Raw genomic sequence first — 20,373 nt, forward strand, 5'->3', positions numbered from 1 at the left:
TTTGTACGACATCTGGGTAGTTTCTTTTATGATTTTTTGAAATATGATGTCCATTTTTTAAGTCATGGCTTTCAGAGAGCAGTCCAATGATCCTTAAATTATCTCTCCTCAATCTGTTTCCCAGGTCAGTTGTTTTTGCCGAGATTTTCTATTTTTTTCAGTGTTTTATTCTTCAGTCATTTCAGTCATATCCAACTCTCTGTGACCCCACTTTGGGTTTTCTTGGCAAATATACTATAATCGTTTGCCATTTCCTTCTCCAGCTCATTTTACAGATGAGAAATTGAGGCAAACAAGGTTAAATGATGTGTCCAGGTCACACAGCTAGGAAGTATCTGAGGCCAGACTTGAACTCAGGAAGATGAGTCTTCCTGACTTCAGGCCCAGCATTCTATCCACTGTGCCACCTTCCTGCCCTTTTCTGTGTTTAGACTATTTTTTAAAAGTTTCTATTGATATCGCATGGAATCATTGTTGTTTTTCTGTTGTTCAGTCACATTCAACTCTTCATGATCCTGTAGACCACAGCACACCAATACTGTTCATGGGGTTTTTTGGCAAAGATACTGGAGTAGTTTGCCATTTCCTTCTCTGTTATATTAAGGCAAACAGAGATTAAGTGACTCACCTAGGATCATATAGCTAGGAAGCGTCTGAGGCTAGATTTGAACTCAGGTCTTCCTGACTCCAGGCCCAGAGTCCCATCCACCAAGCCACCTAGCTGCCTCTCATGAAGTCATTTGTTTGCTTCTATTTTAAATTTCAGAAAATTATTTTGTAATTATTAGCATATGTGCTATATGTTCCTACTAAACTATAAACTCCAAGGTCAGGACTAATTTTATTTATCTTTTACTCCCTCCTAGCATCTAATACAATACTCCTCACTTAAATGTTTGGTGAATTCCTTGACATGTCTAGGGATACTGGAGTAACAGCATAAATGGGTGAACTAACAAGTTTAACTAATCTGTTTAGAAATTCTCTTTGTGCCCATACTAACTGCATCATTGATTCTAAATCCACCAAGAAAACCTGGGCAGGCTAATGTGGAACAAACAAAATAAAGCTTAAATGAATCAACAAATTGGACTTGGATTCACACATTAGTCTCCCAGGGATTTGGTCAACATAACTTTTTCTATTAGGGTCTGGTTACCTTTGGTATGACTGTCAACTGAGCACTCAAACTGAGTGACCAGAACCTGCAACTACATGATTTACATTTACGTGATCAAATAAGATAATATTTATAAAGCACTTAGCACAGAGCCTGGCACAAAGCAGGTGCTTAACAAATGGTTGTTCTCTTCCCCTTCCCCATTACAGTCCACCTTATGTCTAGATGGGTGTGACTTCAAGAGCATTGGGAAAATAATCTCTCTCACCAAAAATAACTCATCACTGGCCTAACTTGGTGCTTGAAATTTCCACAATTAGTCACTCTTCCTTTGTGTTAAAGCACTGAAAGTAGTTGTTATGTTGCAGACGTTATATGGAATAACCTTAAGCCATTATCATCTATTAATACTTTAGTTTGAAACAGTTTGTAAAATTCCTAGCAGGGAGCAAGGCCCTAACAAAATGGGATTCAAGATTAGTGACTTTTTTTTTAAAGGAGAGGCAAATGGAGGGAAAAGGCTGGGATTATAGGTCACTGTTGTTGTTCACCAGATTTTTGGTCATGTCTGACTCTCCTGACTCATCTGGTGTTTTCTTGGCAAAGATCCTGGAGTAGTTTACCATTTCCTTCTCCAACCCATTTTACAGATGAGGAAACTGAGGCAAAGTGACTTGCCCAGGGTCACACAACTAGTAAGTGTCTGAGGCCGGATTTAAACTCAGAAGATAAGTCTACCTGATTCCAAAGCAAGTGCTCTATCCACCGTTTCCAACTAGCTGCCTGCTTGGTCCCCAGCAGGACACTGCAGAGGGATGCTATGTATCTCAGTAGGAGGGGTGAGAAATCTGCAGCCTCAAGGCCCCATGAAGCCCTCTAGGTTCTCAAGTGCAGCCCTTTGACTGAATCTAAACTTCACAGAACAAACACCCTTAATAAAAGGATTTGTTTTATAAAACTTGGACTTACTCAAAAGGCTGCACCCAAGGACCTAGAGGGCCACATGGGGCCTCGAGGCCACAGGGTCCCCACCCTTACAGTAAGGGGCATCATAAAGACAACAACACCTCACAGAGTGGCTCATAAAAATGAAAGTACCAGAATGGAAATGGTGAGAAAGCTAACAAAAATTTTGCTCACTTTAAAATTCTTCTTGAAGCAGGACCTTCACTTCATCTTCTAGCCAAGTCATCGTCATCCCTAACTGGAGATTATAAGGGCATTCTCCTGGATGGGCCTTTGTGTCCCACTCCAACACATTTTTTTAAAGTAGTGTAGAAAAATAAAGTATTGAACTATGTAAAGAAGTGTCAGGGGGAAGCACCAAGGCGAGTCAATAAGCATTTATTAAGCACCTAGTATGTGTCAAGCACTGTGTCACTATCTATTTAGATATAACCCTAGAGAATGAAAGTTTTCTCCCCTTTACAGCCCCAGGAAATCTGTTATAAGGAAAGCACTGAACTAAAGAGGAATCATAGTAACAACACTGTCAGTTCACACATACATGGTGCTTTGTTAAGTTTACAAAATGCTCTCTCAAAATAACCCTGTGAGGTAGGTAGTGCAAATATTATCATCGTTTCCATTTTACAGGCCAGAAACTGAGGCTCAGACAGGTTTAAATGCTTGCCAGTATGTCTCATCACATTCAACAAGTGAGAGTCAGGCTTCAAACCAAGGACTCTAGACTCTGGATCCATTTCTCCTTCCACTACACCATATTTGATCTCTAAGTAATCTCACTGACTATATACATTTAATTAAATTATAGAGTCTTACTTTTTTGAGGCTTCTTGGTGTTTTATTCTAGGATAGTAACTGAGTAAATTCTTATTATCTTTAATATTATCAGTCAGTAAAATTACATGATGTGGTATCTTGATTTTATACACAAAGTACTACATAGTATCATGTGCAGCCACGATTTCCTTGTTGGCATAGGTTTAGGGTGAATATATGCAATAGCTGTGGTAATGTCTCTGGCTGAATGGCAAGCAGTGCGAAGAGCTCTCAAAAACCCCTATTTACTTCCTTTGCAGACACAGTGATACTGTGGTTTTAAGCAAACTGATAGGAAGCTCAATGGGACAAGATTGCAGGCCCTCAGTTCCTTAGTAGAAAGCAAAAATGTGGCCTACTCTTAAGATGTACCTGGTTACTATTTACGCTACTGCAAGCATCTCCTGCCTTTCTGCTGGGCAATTAGGGTCCTCAAATACTATTTCCTCTTTTCAAAGTCTACTACAGCAGCTAGTACCTTCTTCTTCTATTGTTAATCATATTCCCCACTGTCCAGTCTTATTCACATCTTACATGGCCCTCTCACTTTCCTCTGTATCACCTCCTTCCATTCATGCCCCAGATATCATGTCAGTGTTTGTGTCCCTCCATGATTGTTCCACAACAGAGTATGGTGTTTCTGCCCAAAGCATGGAAAATATAGATACATAGAGAAATATAACAGACTACTTACCAAACTGACTGCACTTTCTGATCCCAGCCCAACAAATAACGTTGAAGCCAGACGCTGTTTTTCTGCCTCTTCCTCTGAATGATGAAGGGACTGGGACTGATCCTTCTTTATCATCTGATCCACATTCTCCACTAATGTACTGTCCTGAGCAATAGGTTGAAGTTCAGGGTTGTTTCCTGCTTTGTTTTCCTTTTTAGGAAGATAGCCTTCTTTTCCCCATAATTTTTTCACACCTTCCAGCTTCAAGCTATTTGTCCTAAGGAAATTGGTAATGAGCCAAGTCAATTCAGGACCAAAGAATTACTTTCTTAAGATATTCTTCCAAAAGCATCACTGTTCCTTTAGCTTTCTTGAAGTAGCTTAGCACCGACATCACAAGGCACAGGAGACTCAGCCAGAATTAGATGCAAGATTCTAGACATCATCAACTGTGTGTCTACCCTCATTTTAACATATAAATACGTTCCTGAAGGTTTCAAAAATGAGATAATTCACTACTGACATTCCAGAGATATTTCATTATACAATGACTTCAATCTCAATTTCTTTATCATATCATTAATGTTCTCCAATCCAACACTTGAGAAACAATAAATAGCAGATAAAAGAGATGACCTTGGAGTCAAAAATACATGGATTTGGTCCTGCCTCTGACACACACCTGTGTGACCATGGGCAAGTCACTCAAACCTAGTGTCCCACAGAACTCTCTAAGGCTATAAATTACAGACAAGTTACTGACTAATCTTCACTAATGAAGAAAGTTTCCACACTAGTAATGCCCTACCAACGAAAGCATAGGGCCAGACCAAAACCAAAATCACCACATATTACTAAAGGAATCACTTTGAGAACAAAATCTTTTCTAAATGTGCAGCTTGTACTTAGGTTTAGTTTTAGTTCGGAGGGTTTTCTTAATGTGAAGTAAATAATATGTCAACTAATATATGTGCATTTTGAATAAATGAAGGGCTTGAGGATCATTTTCTAAAATAAACATAATTTTAAAATAATTTTTTAAAAAACAAGATCTTAAGAAAAAGAAAGAGATACTCAGGAAGGAAGAATAACAGTAGTTTTTTTAGGATATCTAAGATACATTTCTTTCCCAGATCAAAATAGTGATAAAGCAGCAGTGAGAATGTTGTTAGTCTCTTCCTGCTTCCTATTCCCCAGCTAGCAAAAGTAACCACGTTCTAACTTTACACATTCATCTTGCCTATGGAAGAGCTAAATTCAGGAATAAGATCCGGCACTGCCCTTACTTCGCACCCCCTAGGACAAAAATAATAGAATGAATGAATGAAGACACTGCAGTTTGTGGCTGACATCATAAGGATACTCTCCCTGTCTTGGTAGAAGTGCATTCCTTTTTGGCTATAATGATTACCCACAATGCCTATTATATAGTGGGTGCTTAGTAAATGCTTACCGATAGATTGATTACAATGTTTCTAATCCCAGTTGCTGCCCCTTCCTCACTTGCAGATTTAAAAAAGTAAGGAAGGCATGCAGAATTGGTAGACTTTGACCCTACATGCTCCACACAATACCAAACTATGCACATGGGTTTGAACAGACTAGAAACAGTGAAACTCAGAGGTAGGTTCTAGCCCAAAGGCCTATGATGTGGCATACAAAATGTATGAGGAAGCCAAGCTGAAATTCAATTAGATTTAACTACTTAATCCGAAAGATGTGACAATGTATTACCTCTTCTATTTAAACAATGAAAATGGGAAAGGTTACTTTTATAGCATGTTGCAATCTACTACATGCACAAGTGCTATCGTGGTATGGTCAGAAACAAATGTCTTCTCTAGCTTTAATACAAGCACTGATAAGCCTTTATACCTCAGCACATAGCAGCTCGGTGCATGAAGAGCATTCTTCTAGGCACACTACAGAATACAGTAATGTAAGGACAAGACATCGCTTGCTAATAGGCACGCTTAAATGGAAAAATAAACCTAAAAGGAAGATCTAAATACTTTTTTTTTTTAGGACTTGTGGCTCCTTGTGTCACCCTGGCAGGAAGTACACTGTAGCCACACATGGATCCAATCCCAAGGCTGATCAAGCACAGAATCTTTGACCTGCTTCACTTCTAATCTCAGCCAGTTTGCCTGTCCTCACTCCTAGAAGCTGACCATACCAGTATCAGACTTACTGAGGACACTCAATTGGCTTTATTCCTATTCTAGCTCAGAATTCCTGAGCTCACCAGAGCAGGCATCACGCATGCACAATCACACCTGGTAGGATACATTCAGGCTGTAAGTCTCTTGGCCAGGGACCATGTAACTTGATTTCCTATACCATACCTAACATGAAAGCTTTAAGCAAGTATGCTTTCTGCTAAGTGAGGCACTAATACAAAGAAGTTCCAAATGGCTTTTTCCACTAACTCACTGTGTGCCCTTATATAAGTCACTTAACTTCTATATAACTCAGTTTTCCGATTTGTAAAATGTGAATAAAGCTCAGTGACAGACCACATGTCTGTTGTCTGCGGGACTGACTAACTTAAATTCAGAGAGACTCATTCGTATGCTAAACACTAATATGAAAAAGAACTCAGATAAATTCCAATGAAGTATGTTGGCTACTGAGGACAAAGAATGAAATAACACATCCTTTCTCTCAGTATAGAGATAAGAAACTGCAGGTGCAGAATATTTCATATAATGTTGCTTTGTTGATCAGTTTTATTTAACTCTTTTTCTTTACAAGGAAGAATTCACTGTACATGGGACAGAATTAATTTTGGGAAATGACTGTGATGTTAAAAAAAAACATAAAAGGTATTAGTAAAAAATTTAAAAGGAAACTGAAACTGAGAAAAGAAAATAAGATTCCCCATGACTACACAGTTATCTTGTATGCCCCACTCTCTAAATACAGCACATGAACATTCTTAAACAGCTTTTCTTAAGCTATTATTCCCATAACGTGCAAATATGCACAAGTAGGCTTTATAAGAATATTTCGAAGTATTCAGACCAAGTCCAACCCTGAATGTTCTGACACCTGTTCTGTGGAGTTATATTAATTCTGATTTAATAATGGTGGGTTGCCATTTCTTTCCTCCCTCTCTCCTATGCTTCTTAGTACTTAAACCCACTTGCCAACTATAACTTGCATTCTCAACTCCTTGCTCCTGGTGTGGGGAACCTGTGGCCTCAAAGCCCCATGTGGCCTTCTAGGTCCTCAAGCGTGGCCCTTTGGCTGAATCCAAACTTCACAGAACAAATTCCCTTAATAAAAGGATTTGTTCAGGGCCACATAGGGCCTCGAGGCCACAGGTTCCCCACCTCTGCTCCAGACCAAATCTATTGCTCTTTGGCCTCGTTGAGCTGGCAAGGCCTGGTAAAGGAAATGGTAGTAACAGCAGAGAAGAGAAAAAAGTCACCCATTATTTTGTTATTGTATTCAGCACATCATGATTCCATGTATTTATTTTTCCAGTATTTTTATAATTATCTCATTTAAAGAATGATATCTAGATGAGTAATAACTACTTTTGAATCATAATCATTTTTAAACAAATATACATCCAAATAATTATTGTCCTGCAGAGTACTAACCTTAGAAAGGGGGTTCATAATTGGAGGTCTGAACTTGTTGCTATTTTTCATACTTTGATAAATGTATTTCTACATAATTGGTTTCTTTTTTAATCCTATGTATGTTACACGTTTTAAAAACATTACTCTGAGAAGAGGTCTAGAGGTTCATTGGACTGCTAAAGGGGACTAAAACACACAGAAAAGTTTAAGAACCTCTGCCCTAGAAAGTTATACTCTTATTTTCATGATTGAGTCACTGCTTAAAACACTTAGAACTGCTTGTAGAACAAATTTACAAACCACACAAGAAAATAATTTTCATTTCTTGACAATTACATTTTCTTTTTAAGCTAAAACAATACTTCCCAGTAATTACCCTCCTTATTCACCAGGCTGGGGTCTGAATGATATTAGGTTATTTCCAAAAACTACATTCATATACTTCCTACCACCCAGCCCCACACACATACACACTTGCAACAAAAATACAGAATGATACAACAGGAAGAACACTCGTTCTGAACATCAGAAAACTTGGATCAGCTGTGTGACCCTAAGCAAGTCACAATCTTTATCTCATTTTGCTCATCCTTAAATTGGGGATAATGCTATTTGCACTGACTACCTCACAGGTTACTGTAAAGAAAGCACTTTGCAAGCCTTAAAATACTATAAAAATGTGAGTTATCAATATTATTATTCAAAAAAAAATATGGTAAAGGCTCAAAGAAATTATGAAGATTCTTCGAAAACATTTTAAACACTAACATCGCTTGAATAAGTATAGCTATTTTGAAGGACCATGACTCTCATATGATACAAGTTATTTATTTTTTTAAAAGTCATATTACTGATTTCATCTTATACATTTAGTGTACTGCACTGAAACAGGGCATTAAACATTTTAAAAAATTAATTTTCTAATAATATATATTCCGAGGACATTATTGAGCCATTAAAATGAAATGTGCCACATCAGATGTTATTATCCCTTTGGATATTATTTGAAGACTAGAGAAATTATGAGAATCCTAGAATTCATTCTAAACCCGCTAAAATAAGCCAAGACCATAAACAAGTGGAAAATAAATGGCATACTGAAGACTGACATTTAAACATTTACATGTTCTCACCTAGCATCTAATTTCAACAAGAAAGGAACTTACTCCTTCTGTCCTGTTTCAGCACTATTCCCGGATACATCAGAACCAAGAGAGATGCCAGCTGGAGACTGCCGTCCAGTGCAACCAGATGAAGACATAGTTGAAGAAAAGGACAGTCCATATGGTTCAAAATTGAGAACTGGAATTTTAAAAAGACAACAGGGGATCAAATTTAAAACAAAGCAAAAAAAAAGGGCAGAGTTACCTTTAATAGCTTAGAGAATAAAATTCTTGGCACAGGCCAATTCCTTTTATAGAAGGAGTATTTCCGAACCAGAGAGGTTATAGCAGTGATTCCCAAACATTTTGGTCTTAGGACCCCTTTACACTCTTAAAAATTATTGAGGACCCCTTCAAAAAGCTTTTGCTTATGAGAGCTACAGCTATCATATTACCATGTTAGAAATTAAAATTAGTATTCTTAATCTTAGTATTATCATGAAAAGAGTTTTGATTTCACATACCCTCCTAAGAGAGTACTGGGGATCCTAAGGGTCTCCAGACCACATTTTAAGAACCACTGGGTGACAGGATACATGACACATGCTATAAACAACTATTTCCCCCTACTCTTTTAGAATATCGCTTGCATCTAGAAGGAATCATAGACACAGTTACATGTTGAACTTAGCAGATACTTTAAAAGAAAAAGCAAATTCTCCATAACAAAGATTCAGTTTCATGTATAATCCTTTCCTGTCCTACAATATATGTGGAAATGCTCACATTATTTGATATTTAAGTTCAGAATAAAAAAAAATTAAATGAAACCTTTCTTTTTTTAAACCATACACTGCAAATGGTCAACATATATTCCTTCTCCAAGTGAATGGTCAAGTCCCCACTACAAGAGTTAATCATCTTCAAACTAATAGTAGAGATCTCCTGTGCACCAAAACGGAAGTTTCTTTTTCCCTATACTGTCACATAAAGTTACTGTTCTTTCATGACTATGAAAATGTGCTACATTCTAAGCCGAATCCCAGGTCCCCATCTTCTACTAAAAGGCCCTCCACCAGGCTTCCATGAACTTAATATAATATTTTCTATCTCCCTACTCTACCATTCCTTCTTGGGGTGATAGATTTGGAGCCAAACAGGGCCTTAAAGATCACCAAATCCAATGCCTTCATTCTATAAATGAGGAGACTGAGGCCGAGAGAGATTATATGACATGACCATGGTCACATAGCTAGTAGATGTCTGAAGCAGCATTCAAAGCTAGGTATTCCTGACTAGGTATTCCATCTTTTTTTAAGTCCACTGCTTTCTCTCTCTCCTTCCACTACACTATGTTTCCTCAACTGATTAAATTCTTTTCAACAAAGAATTTATCTATTCCTAAAAGAATCCCTACCTATTTCTTTGCCCAATGGATCCCTTCCTGTTTTTCACATATGGTACAGTAAAAAGTTAATTAATGTGACTTTACATCAACTGCCTCCAAAAAAAGAAAAAAATTAAAAATTTTTAAAAGGAGGCAGCTAAGTGGTTCAGTGGATAGAGCACGAGCCCTGGAGTCAGGAAGACCTAAATTCAAATCCAGCCTAAGACATTTATTAGCTGTGTGACCCTAGGCAAGTCACTTAACACCGATTACCTTCCACCCCAAAAGTTTTTTTTTTTAAATCATCATCCTTCATCTTGTAATTTAATCACCAAACATGGACTTTTAGCCATACTGATAAAGCTCAGTCAAGTTTAAGCAACTCATTCGCTAAAACTCAACCTAGTTAATATGTTTGGGGACCTGAAAAACAGGTTTTAATCCCTTCCTGTTAATGGTTTATCTTTCAGGGTCAGATTCATTTCTGGCCATTGTTATAGAATCATCTCTGGGTGTGTGATTTTGGACCCCGCAGTCCTGTATTTAGTGCTCCATTCAAAGAAAATTTTGGTCCTAGTTAATTTTCCAACTCACAAATCTCTTGCATCTCTGCTATTGTTTTGCTTATACTCTGGCCTCAGTTTATATTGTAGTTTGAGGAAAACAACCAGATGAAATTTTGGGCAAAATTCATCCTCTCATGTTTTCCTAACCTGGCATTCATTAATGACAAAAACAAATTTTGTTAGGCATTTGTTGGGCTGCCTCAGGAGGTAGTGAGCTACGTCCGCCTTCAGTGAAGTTCTTCAGCAAAGGTTGGATGATCACTAGTCAGGTATACTGTAGAAGAAATTTCTGTTCAAGTGTGGGTTGAACTGATTGGAACCTGTGAGGTTCTATCCACTTCTGCATTTACGAGTTACTTTGTAATTTGTTCAGCACTTGAGAGCAGTAAAATTTTAGTTTTAAAAAGACATTCTATTAACAAAGAATTCTTTCTTTTAGAATAAGCTCTCTAAAGGCACACTGACTGTGTGAACAGATCACTTTAATACATCTGTAAATCATCTTCTGAAAGACCAAAAGCTATGAGATGGGGGTCCTAAAAGTGACCAAATGCTAAGTCTGAATAGCTTAAAGCTTCAGCTCCATGGGGTCCTCTTTACACTTCGATCCCTTGTTCTCAGTTTCTAAAATCACACCATAAATGTTATACAAGAAATTCAGGTCAGTGGGAGTGGAAGAACCACCCCCCCAAACCCCCTACACACTCCTAGACTTAAACAGATTTCTTTAATTAACCAGATGAGCAGAACTGAAGGTATAATGAACTAAAAACCTGTGGTAAACCTTTAAAATACAAGTAAGCATCTTTTGTAGCATGCCACATTGAAGTCACTAAGAAAACAGATATTAGAGAATCGATAAATTGGGTCTCTTTTCAAAATTACGCATTTACATAAAAATGTTCCAGAAGATTTGAGGGGATAATCCTATTTCTGTTCAGCAAATCACCATGATAAACATAATACAGGAGTGTGGTTGTTTGCCTCCTACCTACAACAGTGACTTCAACCAGGAAGTCTCCCTTATTGCCCCAAAACAAAATGCAGATATCTCTGGTTCCTCTGAGTCCTGAGACTGCCAAACCAAGTGAAATGAATCAAAGACCTTGAAAAGCCATTTTAGCCATGTTATCATCCTTTTAGACTATATAGTTCATGACTAGATTCAAGACAAAGGTCCTTTTCATATCCAGAGTACTCACGTAAAGTGGCCTCTCAATGACTTGAATGAAAGCATACTTGGCAAGACTTAATTCATGTGGTAAGAGGGTGTGGCTTTCAGAAAGAATTCTAGAAGCTTATCAATATCTTTATTGGATATTACTACTGGAAAAATCCTGAAGTATGATGGGCCTATAATTTCCTCACAAGTTGGGTAACATGAAGCCCATTAAGAAAAGTCATTTAAACTTAGATGATTCAAAAGAAATTCTTAAATTACATTTTTGATTTTAGGGTGGTTTTTGCAAAAATGAGATATGGAGTTATTTGAGAAAAAGGAAAAATAAGAGGTCACAAGGAAGCTGGGCTCTTCACAGTGTCTAATAAGAACAGAAGAAGGAACAGCAAAAATAATAATTGCTAAGAATTTTTTAGAATTAAAAAGAAAATACCAAATAAATAATGAGTAAATCAAAGTTGATGCAATAATCAATTCAAAAGTTAAAAATATTTATTTATTAAACGTTGGCTTTGTGCCAGACACTGTGATAAGTGCTAGGAATAATTAAATCAATTATTAAGCTAGTAATCAAATATTTAAATTATCATTTAAAGTTTAATAGAAACAAGGGGAAAAATGGATACCAAAATAGTATATCTGAAGCTGTAACAAAACCAACACACACACACACCAAAAAACAGTGGGTAAGTTCAACTGGAGATTAGAGACACTCAAAGGAATGCAGTTAAGAATTGTTAAGGGAATTAAATGCAACTCAAAACAACACAATAAAAAAACATTTTTTAAAATGGAAAACAGCATGGAATAAAACCAAAAGTACAAGAGTACAGAATTTAAAGCTGGAGGGAAACATCTCCCTACAATTGTTCATTTTCTAGCAGATGAAACCAAGGCCCAAAGAGCCACAGGATCTCAGCATTGAAAGGGAGCTCTGCAATCATATAACCAGTCACCCTGATGAATATCGGGCCCCTGGACCCAGATGGCTCTAGAGGAGAAAGTGAGGCTGGTGACCTTGCACAGCCCTCCCTCACTCAAATTAAAGTCAACTATAAGTCATGTCATCATCTCCCTGATGTCATGGTCTTCTTCGAAAATGAAGGACAAGCACAACAACAATCTCAGGCAATATTTCTGTTGTCACTTGTCAAAGTGTTCATCTAGCCTATATCTGAGGACCTATAGTAATGGAAAACCTACTACTTCATGAGGAAGATCATTCTGCTTCTGGAAAACTCTAATCATTAGGGAGGTTTTCCATACCTTGAGCCAAAATCTGCCTCTGCAAATTCTACAGGTGGCTGGGTTAACTCTACCCTCTGGGTGGCAAGCAAAACAAATCTCATCCTTCTACTACATGACAGCCCTTCAAATATATGAAGATAGCAATGTGTCTTTTCTAAGGCTATTCTTCTCCAGGCTAAGAATTTCTAATTCCTTTAACAAGATCCTCAAATGCAAGATCTCCAGTGTGCTTACAACTCTAGTCATCTACTTGTGGATATTCTCTAGCTTGTCAAAGTCCTTTCAGAGATAGTATGTCTAACATATTCCAAAGAGGTCAAAGACAGAAGAAGTGCATACCTGCCAAAATCTGTAGAACAGTACTTTTTGAGGTAGCAAAAAACTGGGAACAAAGTATCCATTGATTAGTGGACAGCAGAACGATAAGTGATATATGAATTCAATAGATTATTACTGCATGATAAGACATGGTGAATATGAAGAATTCAGAGAAATATGGCCCTCAAAGAGGTAGAGGAGGATAAGAAAGAGAAAGGAAGGGAAAGAGGAATGGAGAAGAGTGAGGGAGAGAAAAGTGGAGGGAGTTGGGGGAAGAAAGAGATGCCCAAAACTGAAGCCAACAGTCGGGGTTGAGTGTGGCAGAAAAGAGTGGGAATGTAACCTCCTTCGCTCTTCTTATCTTAATGTAGCATAAAATCACATTAGCTTTTCTGACTGCCATGGTAAACTCCTGGACACACTGACAGGGCTTGGTGTCCACCAAAACCTCCAGATCTTGTTCCCTGAAACTGTCTTAATAATGAAGAAGCTGATTTTTTTAGCACCAAGTGTAGGGCTTTATTTATTAGATCTAGTCCAATCTTCTTGCCAACAGAAATCATTTTACATCTCACCACATTAGTTATTCCTCCCAGCTTTATGACATCTGCAATTTTGATAAGCATGTATCTGTGCTTTCATCAAAATCACTGAGAAAGTGCTGAACAGCGTAGGATGCAGGATGTCTAACTGTAACCACAGAGATACTCTAATTATCAACATCAAGTAAAACATAAATCAGGTAGACATGTTTGAAGGCTCACCACCTTCACAGAGGTAACCTACAAAGTTCAAGCTGAAGAGAGATTCCCTATAAGATAGTGAGGTCCTCCATGTCCTTTTTGCAAATGATATCATGCTGACTGCATCATGCCTCAGGACACTTCAGAATAAAATTCAAGAACATGCAAGAGACCAGCCTAACATCCATACAGGTAAAACAAAATGGATGAAAAATTCCTATTAACATACTAATGGATGGGCAGCTCAATGAGTCAGGCCATCAGTACATGTCTTGAACAGGCAATTCAGATGTGCAATCAGAATTAAAGAAGAGAAAGAGAATGAGCCAGGAGGAATTAGAAACCATTAAAAGTTTTTCAGCAGAGAACTGTCATGATCACACACAACAGCTAGAGGCAGTTAGGTAGCACGGAGGATAAAACACTTAGATCTGGAGTCAGGAAAACCTGGGTCCAAATCATACTTCAGATACTTTTTAGCTGTTTGTCCCTGGGCAAGTCACTTAATCTCCATCTGCCTCAGTTTCCTCAACTATAAAATGAGGATAATAATAGCACCTACCTCACAGGGCCGTTGTGAGGATCAAATCAGACAATATTTATAGAGTTCTTAGCATAGTGCCTGGCATACAGTAAGCAATATATAATGCTTATTCCCTCTCCTTCCTCCTTTCCTTTCCCTTTCTATCCCTTCAGACCTCTGCATTAGTAAGATTATTCTGGCAGCTATATGAAGGAAGGGGAAAGACTGGATATACGGAAACCAGTTATAAGCCTATGACAACAGTACCAGTCAAGAGCTGATAAGGGCCCAAACATGGTAATAGCAGAAATAAACAGGAGGAGACTGGTGCAAGAAATACTGGGGAGATGAAAACAGAGCTTAAGTAATATTATCTGGGGAGTGAGAAAGAGGAAAAAGTCAAAAACAATTCCATGGTTTCAAGCCTAAATGAATATATGGTTTGTGGTTCCATCAACAAAAACAGGTAAGGTGGAAGGAGGGGCAGTTTTGGAAAGGAATTAATCAGTCTAATGCTGGACATATTGAGCTTGAGGTGCCACCGGGACATCCAGGTGGGACTGCCCAATAAACATTTAGAAAACTTTCATCCTGGAGCTGAGGAGAGAGACTGGACCTGGATATGCAGATCTGGGAGTCATCTGCACAGAAGTGATAAAGCAATGGGAATAAATGAGATTTCAAAAAAAATGTAAAGAGAAGAGAAAGATCCTAATGCAGATAGAGCTTTGGGGGATACTCACACTTGAAAAGGAATAGAAAGGAAAAGACCTAACAAAGAAGAATACAAAGATACAGTCAGGTGGATAAAGAGGAGAATTTGGAGAAAGAATTTGAAGTCAAGGAGAAAGTATCCTTAAAGGAGAGGGGGAAGGAGGAGGTGTCAACAATGTGAAACAGTGCAGAAAAGTCAAGGATGATAAGCACTGAGAAAAGGTCATCAGACATGACAATTAAGATGTCATTAGTAATTTTGGAGAAAGCAATGTCAGCAAAGTAGCAGGAATAGAAGCCAGATTACAGGGAGCTGAAGAGAAAATGGGTAGTGAGAAAGACGCAGCCAGGTCAGACTACTCTTTCTAGAAGGTTAGCAGGAAAGAGAAAGATTAAAGGACAACAGACTGAGAGATAAGCAGAGTCAAGCAAAATTTTTGTTTTTAGGACAAGGAACATGTACGCCTGTAGGAAGTGGGTAAAATACTAGGAAAGGATGAAATTTTGAAGATGTATGTAGCCGCAATGGGCAAGAATACAGGACAACAGGTTGAGGGGTAAGCAGGGTCAAGGGAAGGATTTTTGTTTTGTTTTTTAAAGAATAGGGGAGATTCAAGCGTGTCTTGCAACAAGTAAGCTGGTAAAAGGGAAGAAGATTTTAAAGATGGATGAGGGCTGCAAAGTGAGGGGTAAGAAGTATGATTGTAGAGTTCAGGATACCAGAGGAAAAGGGGATGAATGAAATCAAGGGCTCAAGTAGCTGAGTTATACTACTGGGTTTATAACCCAAAGAGGTAAGCAGAAAAGTTTCTTATACATCAAAATATTAATCTAAGTTCTATTTATAAAAGCAAAACTTTACTAGCAGATTAGGTACTTGCAGGAGGCAGTGAATGCCTGAACAAATTGCTGCATATAATTGTAATAGAAAGTAATAACTTTCTAATATTAGTAATCTATTATGATTATATACAACAATTTGTTGTACCATAAAGAAGGAAGAACATGAAGAAATCAAACCAAAAGACAATTTACACAACGACTCTAATAATGTAAATGACAGCGCTAAAAGGCAACAGAATTCAGGTCAAATACAAAGCCCAATGATGACTCTAGATGACTGATAATAAAACATACTTTCTTTCTGTTGAGAAATGGTAAACCCTAAGAACAGAAAGTTTGTTTAGCTTCTTTTTTAAAGGGACAGTACTTGGTAGGAACTGTTTCTGTGATTACTATGTAAAGATAAAATGTATCAATTAAAAAAAAAACTGGAGGGGTTAGCCCTGACATTTCATACTGTGAGACTAGAGAGGATGGGTGAAGTCAGATAGGTTATGAGGTATAAAGGAAGCCAAGCGGGGAAGCTTAGGATATTTAGCTTCAATTTTTCTTGATATAGGAGAACACTGAGAAAGGTGCATCAGCTGAGAGGGATGCAGGGATGCATTTAGGGGCCTGAAGAGCAAGGAAATTAAGAACAGCTGCTATGACAGGAGGCGGAGATAAACAGGATTTATAGCACATGTGAAGATTCAGTTAAATATTCAAATTCTCAAAGTTTTACTGTCTAAATTCTACCTAAGAAGGATCAAAGCAATGACTTAAACAGGCCTTGATAATATTTTGAGCACGTTTCTTAAGTGTTTCATGCTGGAAACTGTAAAAAAAGCCTGAATTGTTTTACTATAGCTCCTTATTAAATAGGCAGCTAGGTGGTGCAGCAGATAAGAGTGCTGGATTTGGAGCCAGAAGACCGGAGTTCAAAATCAGACACAAGCATTTAATAGCTATGTGACTCTGGGCAAGTCATTTAGCCTCTGTTTGCCTCAGTTTCCTCATATGTAAAACAGGGCTAATAATAGCACCTGCCTTATAGGACTATTGTGAGGATAAAATGAGATAGTATTTGTAAACTTAAGGCACTATATAAATGCCAGTTATTATTATTACATTATCATGTAAAGCTAATGAGTTGCCAGTCTATAGTGTACAAATGTGGTCAAAGCAATCAATAAATGACCAAATTACATGAAAATACTTCCACATGCTAATACTGTATTTGTTTTGCAGAATGTTTTTCTCAGAAAGATCCACCCTATTTGTCCGCTGATTTCTGAACTTTCTCCTTTATTAACTTGATCTGGATTCCCAGAGCTAACCTGTATTTCAGTATTGTAAACCAGAGACAATCTACATGCTCACATAACAAAAAGGTATAAATGCTATGGCTCTAGGCATCCCTTTAACCCACAGCTTTCGATCTATAGCTACATGTATGAGAACATCTGGCTACTAACTACACATCAAAACAAATGCATTTTCAGAAAAGGTCACATATATTCATTTCAGTAATCAAATCTGGGATTTTGACAATCAGTGACTAAGCAAATGAAACCTCTCAGGGTGGTTTTGGTAGTAATTTTTGCACTTTAATTTATCTAGCTCAAGTAGCTGTTCATACAAATTGTTATTCACATAAACTGAATCTGGGTAATCACTCATTCTCTGGAAGAAAAATACTGCCCTAGAAGTCTGAAGACCTGAGTTTTAATCCTGGCTTTATTAACTTGCTCCATTTTGGCTCATAAGATCATAGACCTTGGAAAAGTCAGAAATTCTCTGGCTCTAAGTTTCTTTACCTAAAAGGAAATAAAAACTGCTTTACTAGGTCAGACTTGTGGTGCATTCAGCTTAATGGTCTCTTTGATAGCAGTCATAAGAGATGAAGCACTAACCACCAAGAACAGAATCCCAGCTTCTCTCAATAATTCATTAATGCATAAGACCATCTAAAATCCCTCAAACAGGTATAATACACTCTGTGGAAGAGTACTTCATTCTGTTTCATTTCACAGTCTCATCCAACAGATCTTACTCAGCACCGGCTTCTTTCCCAGCATTGTGTTAGGTGTAATGGGGGAATATAATGAAGTATAATGCAATTCTTGTGCTATCCTCAAGTCTTCAATCTAGTTGGTTGTCCTTCAATTCTGTGGCAGTAATTCCTAGTTATACCTAGTATATTACGATTTGGTTAACAAGTTATTGTTCAACCTATACATGGCCTTTAGGATTCTGTGACCAAATTCTCTCTTGGCTTTTTTCCTTCCTGACTGAAAAGTCTTTCCAATTTTTAGTATGTCTTCATAATATAGTAGTTGCTTTATCCTCTGACCAATTTAGTTGCTCTTCTCTGGATCTTTTTCCAGTTCCATTATTCCTTTCCTGAGGTGCAGGAATCAAAAGTGTGCTGTATATTCCAAGTGCAGAAACACCACAGTCCTTAATAGGGGTAAAATTGTTTTATTTCCAAAACTTCTTTGATGATATCTATCATTTCTTTGATTTTTAGGGCTATGGTATTGCAAGGAACAATTTTCATAAAGCAGGTATCTTTAAGAAACAATCTACAATGACTTACAAGTCCCTTTCCTGGATCAAAATTAGGAGCTTATTGGAACTTTCACTAAATTATTCTTTGAGGGAAGAGACTGTCTTTTGTCTCTGGTATACCCAGGGCTTGGAATAGTGCCTGGCACATAGTAGGTGCTTCCTAAATGTTTATTGAATTGAACGGAATTAAATAGTATGGTAGTATGATTCCTTGATCTGGAGTACCCAGGGCCATCTCTTTACCATTTCTTATGAAACTACAATATACCAGGTCCCTTGGCACAGAAGCCATTTATCAACTGTTATATATAAAGGATACTTGACTAATATTATCATATCACAATTTTTTTTTCCAAACTTCATGATGGATACACGCTATACCAGTGAATCACCTACATTCTACTCTATACATGTGGCCCTGTGATTCACACACTTCTGAGGCAGCATGTTTAATTCTGGATATGTAATCAGGACATGCAATGTATGGAGAAGCTTAAAGTGGGACAAAATATTACATTTTTGCAGCTGCTTAATAATATGATTAAAAGTAATGTCCAAATCAAAGGTATGTCATTCAAAGGCATGGTTCTATACAAACTATAATCACCTTTTCCCTGAGAAAGCTTTTCTTCTTGTCGCTGATGGTGAGGTTTATATGGTGCTGCTCCTTGATCCAGTCCTTCAGCCACAAAACCATCCAGGAAAGACAAAGAAGCATCTACCTGTATTAAATGGAGAATAAAATTGGAAGTCTCTTTGAAAACAAAAGCATGCAGGGAGTCACCCTGTAACTTAAATAACTTGATATGGCAACAAAAATAAGGTATTTTTTTATGAATAAAATACTATTCACATAATCCATATAAATAACACATTCAAATTCTACTCATTTTTAGAGTGAAAGGAACATAAGTCTAAATTCCAAAAAAAATTACTGCCCTCCTAATAAATCTAGTCAAAGAAAATAGTAATTAATACAACAGTATGAATGAGAGAGCCGCAGAAAACCCACTGAAAAAAACAGAACTGCTTACAATGGAACAATTAAGGCATGGTGACATCAATTTATTTATACTGTTTGAATTCAAAAAGCTCTCACTTTTCATTCTAGTTGTAATAAAAAGGTAGATCAGAAGAAGAAAGAGAAAGGAAAAGAGATAGAGAAAAGAAAAGGAATTAGTGATAGTGAAAAAAAAGTGAGCGGGAAGAGAGAAAGGGGAAAGAAAAGAAACAGATATACAAAAGGATTATCTAATAGCCAGCTTGCCTTACCTCAGATCCAAATCAATGTATGATTACAACAGCATCCAATCATCTAAAAATGGATAATCCCCAAATCATTTGTATTTGACATTTTTATATTTAATTTTGAATTTAAAGTAACGGGATTCAGAGCTGGAAGTAACCACAGGGATTATCTAGTTCATCCCCTTCATATCATAGATAAAGAACTGAGGTCCAGAGGGGTGACCTGCCCAAAGTCAAAGAAGTAGTAGGAGCCAGAGTTCAGATCTGAACCATGGGCTTCAGATTGCAAATCTAGAGTTTTTCCCACCACACCATGGCTTGTCTGACATCAACAAGATAATGGGATGGGGTAGAAGAACTGAGTCTTCCATTTCCTTTACACCCTGCAAAACACCTCTAGTATTGAAATAATAAATGAAAAATGAACCCAAACTGGGATTTCTAATTCTTTACTTTCTTCTTCCAAATCCTTTGGTCAGTTTAATTAGTAGAAATCTGAGCATAAATGACTTCTCTTTGAAAATTTCTTGATTTAGACAAAGATGAGGAAATATGACTCACTTTGAGAAAAGAGTCTACAAAGGGGACCTACAGTTCCGAGAATACCTCAACAGAGAAAGTAGATAATACATGAAATGTATTAGTGGATAATCAAGAAATAACTGTATGATCTTGAACATTTAACCCTTTCTGATCTCCTTACTATAATTACCTTGATAATGAACTGAGTAAGGTTCTTGTTGCTTGTTCTCCAGCATGTCCTACACCCGTCAGTTGTGACC

General features: G+C 37.4%; 1 protein-coding gene across 1 annotated transcript in view; it reads right to left on the reverse strand.

The window, feature by feature from the left end:
• Nucleotides 1-20,373, reverse strand: part of AP4E1 (adaptor related protein complex 4 subunit epsilon 1) — a 78,832-nt gene that overhangs the window by 13,830 nt on the left and 44,629 nt on the right. Inside the window, exons 15-17 of the mRNA XM_036735443.1 lie at nucleotides 18,951-19,065; nucleotides 8,332-8,467; nucleotides 3,597-3,852 (exon numbers count right to left, since the gene is read on the reverse strand). Coding sequence (XP_036591338.1) covers nucleotides 3,597-3,852; nucleotides 8,332-8,467; nucleotides 18,951-19,065 — 507 coding nt within the window. The remainder of the gene's footprint in view (nucleotides 1-3,596; nucleotides 3,853-8,331; nucleotides 8,468-18,950; nucleotides 19,066-20,373) is intronic.

The sequence above is a fragment of the Trichosurus vulpecula genome, chromosome 8 (assembly GCF_011100635.1).
Source record: "Trichosurus vulpecula isolate mTriVul1 chromosome 8, mTriVul1.pri, whole genome shotgun sequence".
Taxonomy (NCBI): Eukaryota; Metazoa; Chordata; class Mammalia; order Diprotodontia; family Phalangeridae; genus Trichosurus; species Trichosurus vulpecula.